Source organism: Myiozetetes cayanensis, unplaced genomic scaffold (genome assembly GCF_022539395.1).
Source record: "Myiozetetes cayanensis isolate MyiCay16 unplaced genomic scaffold, myiCay2020 scf6-25, whole genome shotgun sequence".
Taxonomy (NCBI): domain Eukaryota; kingdom Metazoa; phylum Chordata; class Aves; order Passeriformes; family Tyrannidae; genus Myiozetetes; species Myiozetetes cayanensis.
The window spans coordinates 52,576,997-52,600,774 of record NW_026087853.1 but is presented as its reverse complement, the minus strand read 5'-3'; the positions used below and the strand labels follow the sequence as shown (position 1 = coordinate 52,600,774).

The window sequence follows — 23,778 nt, the reverse complement described above, 5'->3', positions numbered from 1 at the left end:
ATTAGTGAATGTTATGTCATATTGTTTACTTAGGCCTGCTTTGAGTCAAGGGTTGGATTGCAGAGGTCCCCCTCAAACCAGTATTCTGTGGTTGCTTTCTGTTTCCTCTTCCTTTTGCACTCCTGTTCTCAGCTGTTAGAGAGAGGTTTGATTCATAGAGGAATATTAGCAGCTCTGTTTCATACAGTTCTAACTGCATATTTGCATATTCCATTTTTAATGTAACTGATGTGACTAATTTCCTCTGAATCCACTCCAGAAATAAAGTAGTTACCCTTGGACTATTGTGTTATAATTGGCAGTTTCTTTTTCTATATGGATCTGTTATCATGCCATGAACCTCCACACTGTTTCTTGGAGTCATGATTATTTATCAAGTTCACAGTACAGCGAGCAGCTTGCTGCATCCTATGGTTATAGAAATAAAGAGATTTCTAATGTGCTCTTTAGATTGTGTTCTTCTTGATTTATACAGTCTGATCTGGCTCTGTTCAGGCATTTAGTTTCTTTTTCTGAATAGTGATTTTTATGTTTCATGCATGTCCAAGAAATAGATTAGAACTAAATACTGTACATTTAAAAAAAAAAAAAAAGTGCCTCTTGGATTACTGGAAACAGCTGCTATCCAACTGGGACTAGAACACATTTCTCAGGCACTCCTTTTTAACATTTAAAGGTCATTTTACAGATGAATCCAGGAACATGAAGAAATGAAATTATGAACTCAGAATTTTGGCCGAGGTTATTTCAGCAGTGTATTCTATCACTGTGTCAGCTCTAATGCACAGTCTTGGTGTTTGTATGCTTCTCACTTCATGGCCCCTTTCTAAAACTATTGTATCCAGATAAACATCAGAAGTGGTTCTTGCATCAGCTGTGATATGAATATCTGATTTCAGTGATGGTGCTTGTTCCTGACCAACCAGGTTTAACCTTTTTTTGTGATCACGTTATTGTAGCCATGATCTATCCAGTAACAGTCCCTAAAAGGGAAGCAGTCTTGCACCATAAACTGGAGTGGAATAGTGTTCCTGCTGAGATTAATTCAAGCATCCAACAATCTGTACATTGAGAGGAATAATTAAATTTATATAATTACAGGTCTGTGTTTAAATATATTTTGAAATTTAAACACCTTTCTGTTGACAGGATTAGGATTGCCATGAAGAAACACATAAGCAGCCTCTGTACCTCTGCTGCCTTGTGTGGCTGTTGGCAGTGTTTGGAAGGTGCCTGTTCCACATTTATCTCGTGTTTGCATGTTTGCTGGTGTAAACACAGACACACCTACCTGGCAATCTAAGAAAAGACATTTTGTGCTTTTTTTTTTTTTTTTATTAGTCCTGCCTTGCTGCATTAAAGAGCTGGAAGGAATGTTCACCTAAGAGCAAATTTGTTTTCTTTTCCTCTCTTAATGTTAACACCTTTAGTAAGCTCTACCCTGTGCTCAGAGATAAGCATATGAGTCTCTCCTGCTGTTAGTGGAATGGAAAGGCAGTGTTCAATTCCTTTGTTCCTGTGCATTTCTGTTGACATTAGCAAGATCTCTGGATATCAGCTGCCTCCTAATCCTGACACAGTGATGTGGATGAGCTCTTGTGTCTGCACCGAGTTCTCAGGGCTCCGTATGGGCCATGGCTCCAGCTGCAGCACCACGGCCTTAGCGAAATGGTGCAGTGTTAATGTGCAGCCCCGGGATTTGGGAGATGTAGGTTTTTGACTCCCCTTTTGTAACTTCTGGTGTGACCTTTCAGATTCATCCATTTATCTCTCTGTCTTGCAAAGTGTTGTGAGACTCAACTGCACATGGGCTTGGTGTTACTTGCAATGGGATGCAACTTAGGATGGGAATTGAGTCCTGTCTTTGAACAGTACTCAATAAATAATAGGAGGGAAATAAAACAGATTTACAGCCCTTATAATAAAGACATTACTTCAAGAGAACAGTTATTAACAAAAAATAACAGATGTAATATTTCTTTCTTCAGTATCCCCCTCCTCCACAACACAGCGTTCACCTGTCAGTGTCCAAAAGGTAATTTTCATAGTTCTTTCGATACTACTGGAATTTGTTAAGATGCAGCAATATTTCTAGGTAGGACCTAATGATCTGGAGGGTTGTATTCTATTTTCATGGCTGGGATTGTAATTATGTATCATTTAGAAACAAAACCAGAATGAACCCAAGTAGTGAACGTGTCTGTTAGATGGTTCAAGGAATAGCTGCCAGCACAGATATCTTATGCAAAGCTTGTTTTGTGTTGGGAGCTGTGTGAGTTTACTGATTGCTGTTTTGAAGTGGAATTATTTGCTGGTATGTTGTTTCTGTGCATCAGATTCCCAGGACCTTACAAGAGGATTCAGTGAAATGGCCACCTAAACTCTTTCTATGCATAGACATGATGTTTGTGAAGGACCAGAGAATGGACCAAAGCAGTCCCATCAAACCCTTTGAAAGCAATGTGTGTGCTTCCCGCTCCTCTGTACTAGGTTCTTTTGGGCATTTGAAAGAGTGTGTGCATGTGTAGGGCTGAGAGGGGAAATGTGTGTATTTTTTTCCCTGCCTTTACTGTGGGAGAAGGGTACGGTTTGTGTGCTAGAGTAGAGAAACCCTTGGCTTGTAATCCAAGATGTGAGCTGAAACGAATTGTTGTAGGCCTCATTTATCTAAATAGACCTGAGGAGGTTTGACAGCAGCTGAGATTTTTGGCTTGCTGAATGCAAAGGTTGTGACTGTGAAAGTTCATTACTTTCTCTGGCTTTACATGTGGAGAGCCTGAACTTCTGAGATTAGATTATGCATCTCTGTCAACAGTACAAGTTAGGTATGGTAATGGAGAAGAAGGGCTATACTGCTTTTCTGTTTTTGAGGTCTGTCCAGATCAATTCCTTGCATCACATTGGTAATTTCCCTTGGGTGGTTTATCTATTACCAGATAACATGAGGTTATTAAATACGTGTCCACAGCAAGCCCTCCTTATCTGTTTGTGCATTGTTACCCTCTGTTGCAAACACTCTCTATACACACATGCATTACAAATGACATGCCTCTATCTGGTTATAAATATTTTCCATTTGGAATTATCTGCTCCTGCGACAGAGATGAGAGGTGATCACTTGAGCATGAAAGATAAGGGACCAGAGGTAAGGAAAATAAAAACGATGAGGCACTGAGCTGCATACGAAATAAGTGACATAATCCAGTGTAGAACCCTATTAGATAAAGTACAGCACACAGGTTCTCTTACATGGCTAGCTGTTGCCATGAATTCGAGTTAGTACATGAATTCAGGTTGGTTACCTACAGAGGAACTGAGAGGGAAGAGAGGAGGGGTTTTGCAGCAAACCTGTTAGAATAGTCTTTCTTTGCCAGAAAGTAAGTTGGCTATGTTAATACATTTCTGTTTTTCTAAAGGCTATAAAATTGTTACTGCAAGAATGGAAAAGCAACCTTTTCTGTTCCAAAGACTTAGAGCCACAAAAAAAATCAGGTAAAGAAGATGAAAAAATCTTGGTTTAAAATTAATTAATTGGTTTGTGTGAATTTTGTCTTTTTGCCAGTTTACTGGTCTTTTATGCAGCAGCAAGATGTACCTGATGAGGCAGATGTTCCCAGTATGGCAGCAGCAGCCCTCATGGTGAACTGACTTCTTGTGCTCTGCCAGGTGGCTGCTTTGCCTTTGTGCAGGGCGGGGGATCTGTTCTGACCTGCTGCTCAGGGTGTTCAGGAAGGCTCTGGGAACCTTGCCAGAAGCAAGCTGACCAGTGGTCTCTTGGCTCCAAAACCAGAAATCAGCTCCACTGTATTCTTGCAGGTGCTGTAATGATTTGCCTTTAAAAGTGTCCTTTGTGATCTAAGAAAATATCCAGCACTTTTCTTTACCTGGAGACCTGTGTCTTCTAGGCAGCTCAATGAACATACAGAGCTACAGCATAAATATAAGGAATTGGCAGGATTTTGTCCCTTTCATATAATGTGTCATTCCACAGTTTCTGGCACAGGGAGGCCAATTGTTAAGTTAAACCCCATTCTGTATTGAAAAGTAATTCCCTTTGCAGTAAAAGAAGCCATGTTTGTGCCAAGTGCTCAGATTCAAGAGACTCATGGTAATTCCTGGGTCTTTGACATGAAAATAATTTTTTTCTCTAAAGGTAAAAGCACAAGGTTTGCAGAGATGGCAGTAACATCCAACATATGTTCTGCTGTGCCAATGTCAGCAGGGGCTTTCAGCCTTCAGAAAATGCAGTGTTATGAGAGAGCGTTTATTTATTTATATATTTGTTATTTTAGCTCTGTTGGCAAACTTACAGCTAAGAAGAGTTTTAAAAACTCAGTAAAATGCATCTGTCTCAGCAAAGCATGAGTGTGGGGCTTCGTAAATGGAATTGTTCTGAGAGATGTGAGGACTCATTTAAGAGCCAGAATGGGAGTACATAAAGGCATGAAAGTTACTGAAAGTGAGACTTAGTTGGTTGTTCTTTAAGCTCCTCTATGACTGTGAGGCAGTAATTTGTTATTTATGACAATGCTGTTTGTATCAGTAACTTTAAAATCTGAAGTCTGGGGACAAATCCACAAATGCTGTACAACACTGGTGTAAGGGGCTAAGGCACCTTATATCACTGACCATTGAGCCTGATAACTTCTCAAATTAGGGAGAATAGAGGCTTACAAAATACAGGCACTTTGGGTTGAGGATGGATGAAGATAATGATCTTCATCTACATACCACTGACAGATGGTTTCCCTCTCAAGGAGCTCCCTGGGTCATATCTGAGAAATCTTTTCCATATCATATGGCCTACTGCAAATCCTCCAGCATTCAAAGAGGAGGCAGGGCTGTGGTCCAGGTCACCCCTCTGAGCTGGGTCTGGCCACACAGGCCAAGGATGCTGCAGTGTTGCAAAGAGAGCAGTTGCATTACCAGAGCATCTCTCAAGCCACCCTTCTCTCAGACCATATCCTGAAAGGAAGATGGCTTGTGAAGGGATTGCATCAGCTAAATGATCCCTTCATGTACAATCTCTGTAGCTGTGAGATGCCTTCTGACTCCTTATACTCCTTGCTCTGTCCTGCCCTCCTTCTGTGCTTCCTAAGAAGGCAAAGTTGCATGAAGTCTTTAGCACTGCTTTGTCATGCTGAGTAGGGAAACTTGACAAACAAAATCTTTGAGGATTTGTTAAAAGCAAACAAACAACCTCTTAGAGTGTTTGAACTTAATTATGTTAATATTAAACATAATTATGGCACGTTAATTATGTTTTCTACATTTATGAGGAGAGTTGTGCTGTGCTCTCCAGACATCTGTACCATATAGAGACAGGTGGTAGAGTGCAACAGTTCCGAGTGCCAGATCGGCACCATCTTCCCATTCCATATATGGCTGCTCTCTCACTCCAATTGCAGATACTCATTCAGCTTAGTCAAATTGAGTCCTTATATGAGAGATTCTGTGCTGAAAGGCAAATGCATCTATCTTTATAAGCCTGTTTGTTTCCATAATTAGACACTGAATCAACAGTGTATTGAAGATGACACATTTGCTTATTCTCTTTCTTCTCCCCATGGTGGCATAAAGCAGTGAAGCACAATAATTAATGAAAAAGACTGTTTATTATTCAGGCAACATCTTGAAAAGTGAAAAAACCAGAACATGGGTTAAAATGATATTGCTGATGACCATCAGTGCCATCTCAAAGTGCATGATTAGTTCTGAGGGGAAGAGTTCTGTCATTCAGGCCAGTTGGGCAGGGTGCTCTAAAACTGTCAAATACGATTGAACTCAGATTACTCATGCAAAAGTCAGGAAAATCTGGAATGCATGAAAAAACCCGACTCAAGTATTTTGCTAGCCCATCTTTAAGTTCTTCCCAAAATAGTGACTTTTTAAGCTTCATTTACATGTCTGCTCTGTCTTATGGCTGGATGAAAATGATACTTTTTTTTTATGAGCCTTATCTATTCTTCTGGGAGAGTGTGCCCAGTAGGTTTTGTAAGACAAAGGGTGCACATAATGCTCTACTCAGCACTCTGCAAAGCAAGGCTGATCTGTTTTAAATAACAAAGGCCAGAAAGTGCCTGACTGCAAAATGACTGCTCTGTCTCCTGTGACATACTACAAAATAAGGCACTGCTTCTGCACCCCGGGTTGAAGATTACGTAAAATGCAGCACTTTCCTCCACCCCCTGAGGCTGATACTGAAGTCCAGGAGAAGATTCCTCCTTACTGACTGACCATGGGTAAACATGCAAGGTTCCCCTGAGGTCTACTCAGACCATTCAATGCATTTGCAAGAAGCTGCAGTGTAACCAGAAAACTGGAAGTGTGTACTGCCCAGTAAATGTCACAGCTGTAATATGCACTGAAGTCATGCTGCTGGCAAGCCAGGGTTTGGTTTCTTTTCCATTTCCACCTGTTTCCGTACTACACCTAGCTATGAAAATTATTTTGTGTTTGCTCAAACTTATAAAGTCAGTCCACATTAGGAAAAGTATGTGACAGGAGTAAGAATAGCCCATTTACTGAAACAAAGAGATTGAGAGAACAATGACTCTATCACGGCTACTGATTTTCGAGTCCTTGATTAGAACCTGCTTTCCTTTCATATGTTTTATACTCAGTGATGATGCTGCATTGCTGTGGCAAATAAAACTTTCTGGTATTGCAAAGCTATGTACACCCACTCACACCAAGAACAAAGCTTTGATCTTCATGTTTTGATATTCACCCTCCACAATGTTATATTTTGGGAATAGAGAACTGTTTTGCTTTATTTTTGGGTGGGCACAATTTCAGTAACATAAATGTGTTCTTTTGAATTTTTGCTGTTAGCTAGTGATTGGTTTGATAGTTTTGTGCTTGCTACAAATCTCTATGTGTTAGGGAATGAACAATAAGAACATATGGCACAAGTATGATAGAAATGAATATGTTTTTTTGACTTTATAAAGGAGAAAAAGTGTATTGATAAATAAGCAGCAAATCTAATACAAAGTAGAATAGTGTTCCATGCTATGAGTATCTCATGTTGTTTGTTCCAAGCAATACAGTCAGAGACAAACAAATTGAATAGATATTGTCAATATAATGGTAAAATTCTAGGAATATATCCAATCAATTCTTAAAATACAACTGCAATTTAAAGTACTGTGATGGATATGGTCAGCAGACTATTCTTTTTAATTCTTGTTTTTATGAAAAACTGTAAGTATCAGCACTTTTCTTTGGTATTCTCTCACTTCCATGCAGAGTTCATTTACACAAAGGTATGTGGCATGCACAGTCCTGCAATGCCTGTGGAACCAGCTGCACAGGCACCACGCCTGGTGGCTGCCTGAGAGTCTCTACAAAGAGGGATGAATTAAAGGAGTTTTTGTACTTGACCATCTTGCCCTTTCCTCCATATCCTCAGAGAAGGAGGTCACCAAGTTCATATGGGTTGTGACAGTCTTGGGTTAGATGCCCCCTTGTGAAACAGTTCTGTTAATCTTTGTCAGCTTAAAGAGGACACCTCCTTTCCAAGAAGGAACATTTAACTTGTGCTTGCTTTTAATTTTTGGTTGCATTAACCTTTCTGGTGTGCACGTTGTACAGATCTGTCTGAGGTGACCAGTTCCCAGAGTGGTTGGCTCCTTTGAGAAGCTACCTGGGATCAATGCAGAGATGTCCTCTGGTGTGTAGCTAAGAGCAAATTGCAATAAACAGAAGAGAATGTGCAATAAACAGAAGAGAAAGTCTCATTGCTTAGGTTTAAAAGAAAAATGGTTGTATTTTGTTGGGAAGCAATTTGAGCCAGCCAACGTGATGGAAGTTATATTTCCCTGCTGCACACCAATGACTAGAGGGGTGCTGCTCCTTCCTCTGCTGGGCTCTGATACCATCCCTTGTCTGATGCAACCTCCCCTCTGCTCAGTGCCCCAGGGCTTTAGGCCAAATGCAAAAAAAAAAAACCTGCTGTTCTGTAGGGCTTAAAGCCTAAATAGGCTGAAAAAGAAGAAATAAGTGTGGTGATCCCATTTGGAAGATGGGGAATTGATTATAGAGAAGTTAAGTGGCTTGCTCAATATTTCACAGAAAGGGCTAGGCAGCCCTGAGCTTTTAATGCAGATTTGATGATACCCAGTTTAGCACTGTGGCCACAGGAGCATTATTCTGCATCACAGCAAAGACATTCCTCGATGTGTGGAGAGATTCGAAATATAAGGAACTTAATGGCACCAAGGGAGTTCTGGGTGGTACCATAACGTGAATACAACATAACAATGCTAATAAAGAATAGCAGTGAAGGGTGTTTTCAGTTAATAATAATAGTGAATAGCATATTTCAGCTGCACATATTGTATTTTCTCAGGTAGTGGTCTTTAAACCATAGATATAATAGCTGTTGGTTTAAAAGTTATTATATTTTAATTCAGAATTATTCTTTTACTCGTCTTTGTTCTGCTGGGAAAAGAGCATAAGTCATGGAACTTTTTTGTAGAGACAGAAAAGAGTTGTCAAAGTTCAGAAAAAAAGAGGAAAAATAATTAATTTTATTCTTACTTCTTTTTTTTCTTGAAATACCAGTAGAGAAAGTTCACAGATGTTAGTTGGACATAATTTTTTTCCAGAAATATAAGATAGTCATCTTCTTTGTTGTTACAGTAATATAATATGCACTTATGTTGCTATGGCACTTTATTTTGCGGCATGTTAATGTTAAACACTGCCAAGATTCTGATGTCAGTCATATAGGCTAAATAGTTACATCTGAAATTTTTTTATTACTATATAATTTCTGGTCCTTCTACTTTTTGTCTGCCCTCTTTTATACTATTTCAGAATTCTTAGTAGTTGTGTGAAGACCACTCCCATTTTGCTGAAAGAACAGATTTTTGCATCTTGTCGAGCTGATACTTCTTGTTAACACCTAATCCTTACCTTTCTACAGAAGAACTCAAGGAGAAGCTGCAGAAGTATGTTGATGAAGTGAATGCCCACAAGCCTGGCTTCATCAAGGTTGTCCGACACACCAAGCAAGAGGGGCTGATCCGGTCTCGAGTGAGTGGGTGGAGAGTTGCCACAGCACCAGTAGTCGCTCTCTTTGATGCCCATGTGGAATTCAACGTGGGATGGTATGTGTCTCCTTGAATTTTTCTGACCAAGGGACCTTTTCCAAGCACTGATTATAAATTCCTGAATGGCATTCCTCTTGCATATAGAGGGTGAGTTAGCATTCTGATCTTCTCAGTGGAGATTCAGACACAGTCATGGACAGGAGCATGAAAAATGTGTTTGTGCTGTGTAACGTGATCTAAAACCATTTTTATGGTTTGAGTTATCTGCCCGTCTAATGACAGTATATTAAAATGATATGGGGAAACTGCATGTTAAAAATCTCCCCCAATAACGTAGCCCATTGCCCATGAGGGCAAATTTATCTTCTTTTCATTAAAAATACTACGATTCATTTATGTTCTACAGTGTAAACAAAGCATTATTTTGGCTCGGAGGTTGGTTGCCACTCTGTAAAAGTAGAGAAAAGCAAAATAATGTATTTTATATTTGCTCATTCTGGATTTAATATCTCCATTGCTCCTTAAGTAAAAATGATGGTAAGAAGGCAGGAGTTTCTGTCCTTAGGGTAGATCTATTATTAACTCTGATCTTGATGTCCTTGATAATATTGAGAGCCTGAAGTTACCATTATTTGGTAGTGAGGGTATAAATGCTCTATGATATGCAGATACTCATTTCTTCCATCCACCAGCTAACATCAAGGTTAACAATAGGGCATCCTAGAGAAAATATTGCAGTATGTTATTTTGGTCCAGATCCTACTCTGTCAAAACTCCATCTCAAAGCAAAGGGAGCTCTAAATGGGTAACGTCTTTAGACTTTACCCCTTCTAAACTCTACAGCATAAGCTGCTATTTATTTGGTGGGAGGACTAGATGATCTTTAAAGGCACCTTCCAACCCAAAGTATTCTATGATTTCCATCAGTGTTATGCTTTTGCTGATTTAATCTTAACACCTTTTTTTTTTTTCCCTAGGGCTGAACCAGTGCTCACTAGGATAAAAGAAAACAGAAAAAGAGTAATTTCTCCATCATTTGATAACATTAAGTATGATAATTTTGAAATAGAGGAGTATCCCCTCTCAGCACAGGGGTTTGACTGGGAGCTGTGGTGCCGATACCTGAACCCTCCTAAGTCATGGTGGAAACTGGAGAACACAACTGCTCCAATAAGGTAACTGTGGCCTAGATTAGTGTGTCACTGACAATGCTCTAGGTGCTGAGTGGTCTCAGCTGTGTAACAGGTTTTACTGACTGTAATGTTAAATTATTTACACGTCCTTGAGCTGTCCTCTTCAGCTTTTGTCCTTGAACTGTACACAGTCTTCATGAAAAAAAATGGTTTTCAGTAATTTTTGAAAAGGTTTCCTTCCAAAGTGAAAAGGTAGACGTGAATGCTCAGCAGGACTGCTTTCTCCAAATGTCTTGTCTGCTAATTGAGTGTTAATGGGTCAGAAATGGAATTTTTTTGCAAATATGTTATATAAACAGAGCTGATCCGACAGCTGTATTCTTTACAACGCTGTCCTGTAGCTTTACAGCTGTGTTATGTCCTAGGATTTAATGTTTTTTCATTGGTAGTGTGTGAGCAAAGACTGTATTAGATCCTTGCCTTGGGACAATCTAGCTCTGTACTTTCTTATCATGTCTAGAGTGTTGTTATGCTGGTACAGAACAATGCCCCTGTCTCAGGGAAGGGAGTAGTTGCCTCTGAATCCACTCAGCAGCTCTACTGAGATTCCAGTCCTTTCTTGTAGATACTCATTCATACCAAGGATGCCACTGGTACCTGTACTCTGGCTCACTGCAGAAAGAAAGAGTGGAGCCTGTTTTCACCATCTCCAAAGCAGAACCTCAAACAGCAGTGGCAGCACAAGGGGACCATCACTACCAACCAGTTACATGGAGTTAGTGTAAGGGGTATTTTTCATCCAGTCATTCTGTCCTTTCTGGCAGGCACTTTTCTCAGGAGCTGTTGGCTTAAACACTCTGAACTGCACTGACCCATGTGCTGGGCTTTAGAACAGGACCTAGGACTGGAAAGTAGGAGATAAAAATTAACAGGTTTGCCACTGACATATGTAAAAAGGGGTGATAATTTCCACATCATCAGAAATGGTTATCAGTGTTATTGAACTCTGTTAATGGTATAATAATATTCCTATGAAAATAGGCTGAGAGAATTGGGTTTGTTCAGCCTGAAGAAGAAAATTCTCCAGGGAGATTTATAGCACTTTCCAGTACCTAAAAGATGGCTTCAAGAGAGCTGGTAAGGGGCTTTTGACAAAAACAGGTAGCGATAGAAACAGGGGGAATGGCTTTAAACAGAAAGAGGGCAGATCAGATATTAGGAAGCTGTTCTTTACTGTGAGGGTGGTGAGGCACTAGAACAGTTTGCCCAGAGAAGCTGTGGCTGCTCCATCCCTGGAGCAGTGTTCAAGGCCAGGTTGAATGGGGCTCTGAGCAACCAGGTCTAGTTGAAGGTGTCCCTGTCCATGGCAGGGTGTTAGAACTAGATGAACTTTATGATCCCTTCCAGTCCAAGCCATTCTATGATTCTATGATTAATTATAGAGATCTTTTTATTATGGTGACTTTTAGAAGTATTTAAACACAAAATAAAGAGGAAATGTACTTTTTCATTTTACCCCCAAACTCTGTTTTTTGTGAGGATGGGGGAGTGAATTTCCTTTATGAATATTGGAGGTTTAGGTTTGTTCCCTAGCCCTTTCCCTGGCACCTTTTATTCGGTGCAATATGCTCCCTTTGTGTGTTGGATAATTAAAACAAACCAACAAACACAGCCATGTGTACTGATTGATGGCTACTATCATGTCTCCAATATGCTTTTAGAATTATAACAAAGGGAAGCAAGTACTCTGAGAAATACTTTAAGAGAGCACCAAAAGCAAGAGTACCTTGTCATATAAGAAAAATAACTTTTGAAGTGATGCTAACTGCTTTTTTCTTCATTAATAAATACATCTGAGGCAGTCTTTCATTTTTATGAAGTGGTTATTATAACCCTTAAAATCATAAATATATAGATTTCTGTAGAATAGTACAATTTGTGATTAAGGAAGACATCCTATAATCTGTTTGAAAGCAGATGTCTACACTTACTGTAGCTTGAGTGTTCCCAATAAAAGCAGGATGATTTCCCCTGTCCTGTTAATTAATATCCTGGTGTTACCAGAGTGCCTGATACCAGCATAATAATCAGAAAAGACATTTTTATTTCTTGCTGCTGTAGATTATAAGATAGGAGAAAAATGAAAAGGCTAAATGACTTTGTGTTCTTCTCCAGGGCATCTCATAAAGGTGAAATTGTAGTCTCTGTACCTGAACTCTTACCTTATTAAGATTGGCTCAGTGTTGTAAAAATTGGTTGGTTCAAATCATGACATAAGTAGAGCTTACTGATTCAGTAAAGATATGTGATGTGTTTAAATTTGGCCCAAGACAATGAACTAATGTTACAGTATGCTGGTAAGGGCAGACATTTCTTGATTCAGTATTAGAAAACCTTATCTGGATGATCCTATTCAAGAAATAATATCTTTTTTTTTTTTTATAAGCTTACAGACACAGCTTTTCTTAGCTCTAGATGAACCTCTAGATGACTTCTAACTAAACACACAAAACTGCTCATCAGTAGGTATCCTTTGAAATTATCACAGACAAGGAACTTGAGGACTTAGCAGAGACAGAGACTAGAATGGCTGGTGCCTCAGAAACAAAGTTGGGATTCCTGGATCTAGTATTGTTAGCTCTGAAATCCTGTCTGTTCTGGTGAATATGTATGTGCAATAATTTTTACTCTATTTTCCTTCAATGGCACTTACTTCACTTTAGAATTAAGAATATTCAGAGGCAAGGCTAAACAAATCTGTTTGAGAAATACCTCCCTAAGAATCTGGGTTTATTCACCATTTTACCCACCAATTATAAATATCATCTATGTCTGAATAATAAAATTGTTCATAATCTATCTGCTAATTTTGGTTGCTGTTGGCTTGTGCTTCCAGAAGTCCTGCATTGATTGGGTGCTTCATCGTAGACAGAGAATACTTCCAAGAGATTGGATTACTGGATGAAGGCATGGAAGTATATGGTGGAGAGAATGTAGAGCTTGGAATCAGGGTAAGGAACACAGCTAACCAACACTGGTGTCTTACATTTAAAATACAGCTTTTTTTTTATTACAGGGGGGAAAACAGTAAAAAACGTATGGATGATGGCATGCAAAGGAGATCCACTGATCTGCAAACAGATGAATTTAGTTTTTGAGGAGGAAGGAGAGGGGGAAAGAGAAAAAGCTTCATATCTTTTTAAAGAACTTAATCAGGGATGACGGTAGAAATGCAGAATTTTAGGATTATTCTGTCATTCAAGTAACAAGGATAGAATTTTGCAGAGATGATACCTAAAACCCCCTGCTTACCTGTGATCCCACACTCCGTAAGGAGGATGGTTTCTCACAGGCGTGATGAGGAAAGCCTTTCTAGATTACTTGGTTTATTTAAATTAGGAAAATCACTGTGGAGCAAAGTGGAATATAGAGGCATTTATGCTGCCTTCCAGAGGAAAGGGAATTAAGATATTCATAAAGCACATATTTTCTTTTTCCATCGTATGCTCTTCACGTATTTACTCTATGCACTAATCTGTGTGATTTGTGTGTTTTCTCTTTATCTCTTCACAGCTAAATACCATTCTGAAAATACAGTGCTGTTCTGTTTGAGAATCTCTCAGGTTTTTTATACAAAAGAAATTTGTAGATATATAGGTGGTAATGAAAAATGGTGTGGTGTGTGTTATAAAACTAAATTCTGAACCCTGCTATGAAACCTTAGTGGAAGCTAACATTGTATTTTGGGCCTTTTAGTTGCCAGAATAAAAGCATGCTGTTGTACAATAGCAAAAAAAGGAACTTATTTTAAGAATATAGAATTCTCTGCTGAGACTGCAAGATATAATAAAAAATACTCATTCTTACTTCTGGTTCCTTGAGATTCTTTTTCTTCTGCCTGTCAGGGATAAAGTGTTATTTCAGCAAGAGTGAAGCACAGATCCCCTTTCAGTTACATTGGAGCACTTTTTTAAGGAAAGGCAGAGTGAAATGGAAGACTGCTTCTTTTAACAACACCATTCTCCTCACTGTGAGGGCTAGAGAGCTAGCTGCCTTCTGTTCCCAAAACCTTGTTTTGCAGCTCAGTGTTGTGATGATTTTTCTGTTCTTTTTTCATCAGGCAAAGCTATTGCCTCCTCATGAGTGCAAGGAGTTTTCTCTTGGTTTGCATCATGAGATGATGCTCTCTGGTCTGCTGTACTTAGCCTTGCAGGAGCTGATTGGGAAGAGTATGTTGATAGACAAGACCAGAGAGACACAAATGTCTGGATAATTGAAACTTTGGAGTAGACTGGATCACTGGAATAAGGCCTGACCCTGCTCTGATTTCCTTATGGCTTTTTGTCTGTCTCCAGGGAAGCAGTGCGTGACCTACATAAAATACTTTCATCTGTAACAGATTATAGTGTGCAAGGTGGCATAATATATGCTGCCTTATCTGACTTTATTGTGGCTTGGATCTGTGTTCCTGGCTATATGAAAACAAATTACTGACTTGTAATGAATAGATTTTTTTAGCAGTTTATTACCAACTCTTCTCACAGTTCTCAGTGTATCCCAGATAACATAAGGATAAGGCTGAGAGGAGACCTCATTGCTGTCTTCAACACCCTCATGAGGGGAAGCAGAGGGACAGGTGTCTCTTCACCCTCATGGCCAGTGACAGGACTCAAGGAAACAGCATGAAGCTGACTTGGGGGGGGTTTAGACTGGATATCAGGAAAAGGTGTTTCACCCAGAGGGTGGTTGGGCACTGGAACAGGCTCCCCAGGGAAGTGGTCACAGCACTAAGCCTGTCTGAGTTCAGGAAGCCTTTGGACGATGCTCTCAGGCCCATGGTGTGACTCTTAGGGTGTCCTGTATAGGGCCAGGAGCTGGACTCAGTGATCCTGATGGGTCCCTTCCGACTCAGCACATTCTGTGATCCTATGATGAATGTACAGGGCAATATTCAAGCTTTTGGGAAGCACAGTATTATTTCTACAGATGTTAAGCTTGGAAAGCAAGATCCTTCCCTCAGCCACCTGCTTCTGGTGCACACCTGGGGCCACACACTACAAGATACAGGTGGCTGCCTCAAATGTGTTCTCATATTATGGTGAGGAGCCATGGCATTCAGGTGCATCCTAGGCACTTCTCCCTAGAGGTGCAGCTCCCAGGGGCTGCCTGTCATTTCCTGTGGATAGGGCTACATGGAAAACTGTAGTCAGCAGGTGATTTCAGACTGGATGATCTGTCTCTACTGCCGAGTTACAGTTTTGTCTATGCAGGACCAGTCATCTCTAGATTACTTGTGTTGCTTTCAACTGCAAGGCTTATGATGAATCACTTAATAAAAATAGTAATTGCTCTACAAAAACTACATTATAATTACAGTATTAGTGCAATAAATAATGTCTCCATTTTAAAATGGTGTTCTCCAATCCATGACTACATATTGCCCACGGGTATTGCCCATGATACTTCATCTTTCATTGCCACTTTTTTTTTTTTGAGAAGTATCTTGATTCATCTAGTATTCATCTGGTATTCTGTGTGGTAAGTATTATCATGCAGGATAATGGAGAAGCAGACACTGTGTGCCTGGGTAGGGAAATTTTATGCATAAACATGTAAGAGCAAACATCTCCAGAAACAGGAGAGTTTACTTTTGACTGCAGAAATAGCAGCAGGCATGTCCTTATTTTGCTGATTTTGTTCCAGAGGATGTAAAACTACTGTGAGCCAAACTTCTGTGAAGAATTAGACCCTGACGAAATAGAGACTTATCCCCCTGTCCTCATCTAGGAGGTACTTCTGTCACCTCATCATCTGCACAAATATCTAGTTATTTGTGTTACGTGAGTGCAAGAAAATCCCCAACTATTGGAAACTGTATTTGAAGTATCCATTGTTGATAAACTGTTACAAGCCACAGAAAACAGGTCTTTGGAGGATTATTCTCTTTACTCTGATGAATTTGTTTCACTACTCAGCTCTATTCGTCTCTGATTTGGTGTATTATTTTAACTTCTAAGATTATTACCCTTGTCTGTGGTTTTGTAATAACATTTGTAAAATATTTAACATATAATATTAAATAAATACTAATAGAAATCTGTTGCCTTGAGCTAGAAGCTGACAGATGAGTTAAAAATATGAATGCATTTTGATTCTTAGAAGCAACACTTTATTTTCTCCTCAAGCAAATGTTTTCCTGCAAAGCTATTTATTTGCCCCATAAAAAAATAAAGGCAGGCTGCTTGATGCAAGACTTGACAGCATCCCTTTTGAGCAGCTCAATCACTTTAACTGGGATTTTTGAAAGATTCATTTACTGTGACACAGAGCCATATTTGTAAATTTGCGATAGGATGTGTAATGCTTCTTTTTGGTTTATGTTCAATCATTCCCAATTGAATGGACCTAAGTGGGCTTTTAAGGGACCAGATTGCATTTGGAGAGAAAACTGGAATCATATTGCTTATCCTTGTGACCAAGCAGGAGCTGTTGGTAACTGCCTTATAGTGGGAACACAATGTGAGTTTAAAGCTGACGTTTCTTACTGTTATTTGGGCTCTGCTTCTGGGTTTTGCTTGCACAAGCAGTACTTGTAGGTACAGAAGACCCTACAAATCCATTGCAATTAACTGGATGCAATCAATCAGATCCTTGATGCTTTGGATTGTTCAAGTCCAGTTTTCCATAGGCTTCTTAAAGGCCTCTTCCAATTCCTACTGAAGTCAGCAGATTTTCTATCAAAATCAAACCTGTAGGAATCCTTTTGTCTTTTAAAGCAGTCTACGTGCTTGATAAAGCCCCCAAATATCTGTTACAACAAAGTTATTTGTACCACTTTCGGGGATATTCAGTGATCTGCCTCAGGTCACAGACTAAGTTATCAGTGGAGTCAAGGGAATGTAAGCCCAGGCTTTGACTTAGAGTAATTCTGTGTGTCACAAAGACTTTGTGCTTGCAGATGAATTCGTGTTCACAAGGGTATAATGGCCCTGTTAAATGGGTAAGAGGAAATTTTGTTAGAACTTAATAGCTCTTTAAGGGAAAAGGAATGGATCTTACCCCCACCAAATGATATATCAGGACTTTACATCAGCTGACCCAGGAGGAAAATTGCATTTATGGTTAGACTGAGTATGGCATGTCACTTTTATACAGTGTACTGCCATAGTGAAATTAGTTGCTTCGTTTCTCGTTAGTCTGGTGGTTTGTCTGTTGACCTTAGGTGAGGCTGATGCTCTTTCTGTTAGTGGAGAACTAGAGGAATGTGGTTTATGGATAGAGATGAAGAAATGAGTTATTTGAACAGAAAACAGTCCCAGTGTTCTTTGGGGTATTTTCCATACTGTAGAGTCCCTCTGTGGCAGAGCAAGCAGCTTTGAAGTCCACCATGCCTCTTCTCTGATCTATTGGTTTCTCAAATTCCAGAGGTGGTTTCCATTATTTGTTTGTTTCTTTTGGGGTAGGGTCTTTGGGGGATGATTTTTTTAATGGGGTTTGGCTCTTAACAATTCTTTACCCCCCCATATACTCTTGGGATCATGATTCTTCACTGCCAACTAGTTAACTTAGTCTTTCCCATATGGTGCATAGGAGCCTATTGCTGCTTTCATGTCCAGCCATCTCCAATCCACAGTGCGTGTGTATCCTGACTGTTTCTTGCCTGAGATAGCTTTCTCATAATTTGCCCTTGCACCAGTGTTCTCTTTGATAATCACAAGCAAGTGAAGATATTTACATTTGCCCCCAAATCTCCATATTTATCTGAAAACACTTTGGACTCTTTCCTCTTTCCCGAGAAGTTTCCAGCAATTTTACCTGTCAGTGTTTCTAACATGGGCCATAAATTACATGAACCTGTGAATGTATTACTTGTAAATAGATGTCTGATTTTATTAAGGAGAACATTTGGATAGCTATTCTAGTTTTGGCTGGGGTGGAGTTAATTTCCTCCTTAGTAGCTGATGTAGTGCTGTGTTTTGGATTTAGATGAGAATAACTGATAACACATTGATGTTTCAGTTGTTACTAAGTTTGCATTAAGTCAAGGACTTTTCAGCTTCTCACACTGCCTCCCCATGAGCAGGATGGGGGCACAAGAAGCTGGGAGGGGCCTCAGCCAGGACAGCTGATACAGCCTGGCCAGGGGGTGCTGATGCTTAAGAACTGGTTGGGCATCAGTTGCACATAGTGAGCAATTGCATTGTGCATAATTTCTTTTGTATGTTCTGATTCCTTTATCATTATTGTTATTATTTTCCATTACTTTTCTGTCATATTAAATTACCTCAACCCATGAATTTTACTTTTTTTCCAGTTCTCTCCCTCATCCCACTGGGGGTAGGGCAGGAGGAGGGAGCGAGTGGTGTTTAATTGCTGGATTAAATCACAAGTGTTCAAAGTAGGGTTTAGTTCTGCAGCACATAGGCTTAAACAGCTACACTGCTTTATATTTTCTCCTTCTCCTTGCCATGCTCTTTTTCTCACTCTTGCAACACACCAGTGCTTTGGCCCTGCTAGCACTGTGGTCTGAAAGGCTCCCCATACCCACTATCTCTGAACACCTCCAGTTCAGTAAACTTTTAATTGTACCTTTTTTTTTTTTTTTTTTAAACTGCAGGGCTAGTTCTAATGTTCATCAATTTATGATTTCCCATGCTGCCCGAAAAACTCCTGTGTTAGGAAAATTGACAGGCTGGTGTGCCAAGAGGTCAAAATGACTGGGAATGAATGAAGAAAGTGAGAGGATTTTCCACGGAGTTGCTGAGTTGTGGGATTGTTTGCACAACTGGGATGTGTCATGTGTGCATAGTGTCCCTTTCTGTCCTTGCTGCTGGGTCCCCTTTCATGGCACTCCACTGAGCAGTGCTGATCTTTCCTAAACTCCCTTCAGGAAAGTGAATCAAGACGTCCCCCATTCTTGCACTTACAGCTATCATCATTTGCTGAAGTCTTAAAGCACATTTTTACTTGATTTTAAAAAGTAGACCAATATTCTTTGCCAGCATAGAATGATTTGGTGTAGAGAAAACATTCTTAGTATATGATCACTGGTGCTGTTCACCAGTATTATGTTGATGGTGTGCAGAGGCAAAGGGCTGAGAATTCTTAGGTGCTCTATTTATGTAACATTTAAATACTGCTTTTTAAGATAGTGATTTCTCTTTAACTTTGCATTAAAGCTTTAAATAGAAGTCTATTTTGCTTTTATCCATCTTGTGAATTAAGAAGAGACCATTTCTAGACTGAAGAAAAAAATTGTAAAGATTGGCCAAATGTTACTTCTTATGAGATGTAGCCAATGCTTTTCATAGCTCAGACTTTCACCAAGATAAAAATAATCCCTTAGCAGTGTAAGTATGGCATAAGCACTTAACCAACACCCTCTGTGACCAGCAGTGGCTTATCAGTGCACACAAATTTATTCCTAGGGTTAGTTTTGTTTTGCAAAGTACCTCACTGTGTTAACAATCTGAATCCCAAGGTGACACAGATTAAAATTCTCTATTTATGGGGTTGTAATTCTAACAAATTAAAAGTACAGGTTAAAAAAAAGCTCTTTTGAGAATAAAATAAGGAATTGTCATTCCTCCAAATTCTACCAGTCATGACATCAGCAGAAACTGGCTTTTTGCAGCTTGTTCTGGTTTCAGTCACTTCTACACTGGAATCATTGGGTTTTTTTCCCCTATTTTGCCCATGAATGCCTCAGCAGGTAACCTGGAGCTACAGCATGTGTAATTATACATACAGACAGCATTAACAGTGAATCATTTTTGTGTTTTTGCCATTTCTGGGGAGAGAACATTTTATTAGCTACTCCCACAGGAAAGGGAATTGTTACTGCAGCAGCTAACATATGGCATCACTATACCCTACAAGAAAGGACAATGAAGCCACACAGAGATTTCCCACAAATGTTTTTTCACCAACTGTGCCTGTGTGGTTGCACATTACCAACTAGGAAGTAATGTAGATATCTTGATGTTTTATGAGAGGAAGTTGTTGGGTTTGGTGGTATGGAAAGAAGTAAAACAGTTAAAGTCAATATACACTTGGATATGTACAATATACAGTGGACCCAGGTGAGATGTAAATTAATTGATGCATTATTAGCCTCATGTTTAATACCCTTCTGCACTTTCAAGTCGTGGCATGGTGGAATGCCATTGTACTGTCTGGTATTACAATTCTTTGTGGCTGTGAAGATTCCATATTTGTTTTAACATGTGTCATGATTTAACCGCAGCTGCCAGCTCAGCCCCATGCAGCTGCTCACTCACTTCCCTGGGGTGGGGTGGGGGAGAGAATCAGAAGGGTAAAAGTGAAAAAACTTACAGGTTGAGATAAAAACAGTTCAGTAGCAAAAACCACGTGCACAGGCAAAGCAGAGCAAGGAATTCATCCCCCACTTCCCACTGGCAGGCAAGAAAGCTGGGCTCCAGAACACATAACGGTGAGTTGGGATTCCATCACTCCAAGCATTCCTCTTCACCGATTTTCCCCTGTGTGTTTGGCATGACACCATATGACACATGGTGTCACTCTTGGGAATGCTCCAGTGCTGGGCCAGGAGCTGGATTTGATGATCCTGATGGGTCCCTTCCAACTCAGGATATTCTCTTCTATTCTGTGATCAAGCCTGGGATTAGTGCAAGATTAACAAGACTGGATGCTAAACCAGTGGTGATCCCATTCGCTTTTCTGCTTTTGGGCCTTTTAAGATTAAAAAGTGATTTCTTTTACTTCCTATTCATGACTTAAACTGGACTGATGTGCCTGGCAATGAGATAGACACGTTTGGAGGAGAACTGAATGAAGCCATATACCTTCAGTGACCCTTGAAGCATGTTATCTCCAAGTGACACGGGCAGAGAATAGTTCCTGCAACTGTAAACCAGCAACACACCATACGTGTTTTAACAGCATACTGTAAAGGTTTCACACCTCATGAAAATACATTCAGAATTAATCCCTGCAGAACAAAACAATTTAAAAAGTACATAATGAAGCAATTATCTAAAAGAGGAAGGAAAGAAATGGCAGTTTAGTATGAGAAGAATCTTTACATGTATTACTTTTTCAATGAGAGTGTTTTATAAAGGCACAATTAATGTAAAATAAGACCTGTGAGGCAATTAATGATGACTTCAAAAAGTTAGATTTAAGGGATAATTTACATTTTAAAAATGAAGAGCAGCTCTAGTTATGTAAAAGTTTTTTATTTTCCTTTTGAAAAATCTTTTAGATTGTGGGTGTGTGTTTTTATAGGTTGCTTACAGTGTCACATTAAGATATCAGCTTGGTTATGGAAAAAAGCTGTTCTCACATACAAAGAGAAAGGTTTACCTGAAAGTATGACAGGCTTGTGTGATGGTAATTAGACTAGTCTTCAAGAACCTCACAGAGTTTCAGTAAAACAGACAAAGTAATTTTAAAGATCTGTCTCTCTAGTCTCTGATATCTTTTAGCATACTCTTCTGAGCTGTCACTATAGGCAGTCACCTCTTGAAACTCAGTTGCATCCCTCTGGGATGTAACTTTCACTCTGCTGGGATACACACCAATGACAGGATTCTCTTTTTTAGCTCATTCAATATCTGGAAGCAGGGAGTAAACCAGAACCATAGCTTCAATAAACTGTGCATTTTTCTTTCTCTTCTTGTCCATCTATATTCTCATTTTTCTAATTCTGAATTTCTGTGCTAAGGCCAGGACTTTGTATTTAGTTCCAGTGTTTGGGCAGACTTCTTTAGTGAGAGGAAGCTATTTGAGACCAGTGGAATAAGCAAAGCTGTGCATGTCTTCTTGCTGAACTCTGGGGAAAATTAGCCAAATCCATCAATACTTATTGTCAATACTCCAATTATTTAGTAAAGATTATCTGACTTAAGTGAAGGTATGACTAAATAAAGATTTGCATATTTCATCCAGTGAGTGTAGTTTCTAGGTCTACAGGGACAGATGCCCAAATGCACGTGACAATCCAAAAACTTCCGGGGTGTGATTGAAAACCCACTGATTGCAACTGAAGATGTGAACATTGATTTCAGTCATCTCTGTGTCTGACCATTCTCTCTGCAGTCCTTTCTGCAGTCACCTGTCAAGGTACCAAAACATAAACTCAAAATGGTCATGGTATTGAATAAAAATAATTTATTCATACTGACATGTATCAAGCTCATTACTGATTATCAGTAAGCAGTGAATGGTAATGACAAAGGTTAACAAGATTTACAAATACTTTTTACATTAAATTGTTCCCCAAAATAAATGTTAAAGGATATTGGTAACTATTAGTTTGTATCCACAGTAGTAATTAATTCACACTGACTATTTTTTTTATCTTGAGGGCATCTTTAATGAGTTTTTCTAATTTTGTCGTTTGCAAACTGCACAAAAACTAGAAATTACTTCAGCTTTTTGAGAAATCACTTAATTATTAAAAGGTTTTGTTTGCAGTCCAAAGTACAGGATGATTTCAAACAAGGTCATATCAGCTCTGGGAGAAACTGCACAATCTGTGTAAATTTAATGAATGCAGTACATGCTAATAAACTGCTCAGCATCATGTAGGGTTTATTTTTTTATTAGATTTAGGTTCTATAACATGAAAAGAACACTCAGTGATTAAAGAGATAAAAAGAAACACTTCTAATGAAGAAGTGTTATATCATTTTATAATCAAGTATAAATTAAATATTCAAGAGAGGGATTAGCTTCAGAGCTGTAATTGTTTTGATTAAATATGCAAATTCAAATATGTTTAAATGAAATTGGAAAGGATTTGCTAAAGGATGTGGATTTAAAAATAAAGCTAAATAGAAGGTAAGACGTCTGCCTAGTGAAACAAATTTTCCAGATGTGAACTGACTTTGCTTTAAAACAATTGTGACCAGATGGGTTTAGACATTTGTAAGGATGTGTGCCACCATCTGTGTCCTCTCCATGGTTTTACGTGCCCGCTGCCTTTCTGGCTCTCCCAATGTGAAGATCATGTTTTCCGTTTGCTCTGTGGTATTACTTTAATCTTACTGAACAGAAATTCACACAGATGTAGGGCCACAGTTACTATTATAACAATGTGTAAATGTACCTTTGGTAAATTAACAGTATGAAGTGCTTAGAGCTTGGACAAATTCTCCAGGTAAGCCATAACAACTGAAGATTTAAAAGGGAAAATCCTCTCTCTCTCTTTTTTTTTTTTTTTTACTTTTCCTCCCCCCCTGTAGATTCTCTGTATAAAATTAATGTTCCTGTCATCTCTCACTTGCTTTGCTTAGTTTGGGTCATAGGCTTTTAGTCTTTTAGCTTTGTAAGTGTTCACCTTGGCACTGCTACTGTCCCTTTAGACCCTGAGTTTTTTAAGGAATTTTACTACCTTTTGCTAGTGATGAAGGAACAAAGATATATGAACCTCTTCAGGAATTCAAGAATAAAGAGCCCTTTCTAAGGCCCTCTTGGAAGGGAGCACTGCAAACACACTGAAGTGGACTCTGAGAGCTCTCTGGAAGGGAAACTCCAGTTGGGGAGTTCTTTTTCTGAAAGACTGTTTGTGCAAACTGAACCATCAGGACCAGAACCTCAAG

General features: G+C 39.2%; 1 protein-coding gene across 1 annotated transcript in view; it reads left to right on the top strand.

The window, feature by feature from the left end:
- GALNT18 (polypeptide N-acetylgalactosaminyltransferase 18) overlaps nucleotides 1-23,778 on the top strand; it is a 224,863-nt gene that overhangs the window by 139,245 nt on the left and 61,840 nt on the right. The window contains exons 5-7 of the mRNA XM_050335385.1: nucleotides 8,933-9,116; nucleotides 10,037-10,234; nucleotides 13,089-13,203. Of these exons, the coding sequence (XP_050191342.1) occupies nucleotides 8,933-9,116; nucleotides 10,037-10,234; nucleotides 13,089-13,203 (497 nt within the window). The remainder of the gene's footprint in view (nucleotides 1-8,932; nucleotides 9,117-10,036; nucleotides 10,235-13,088; nucleotides 13,204-23,778) is intronic.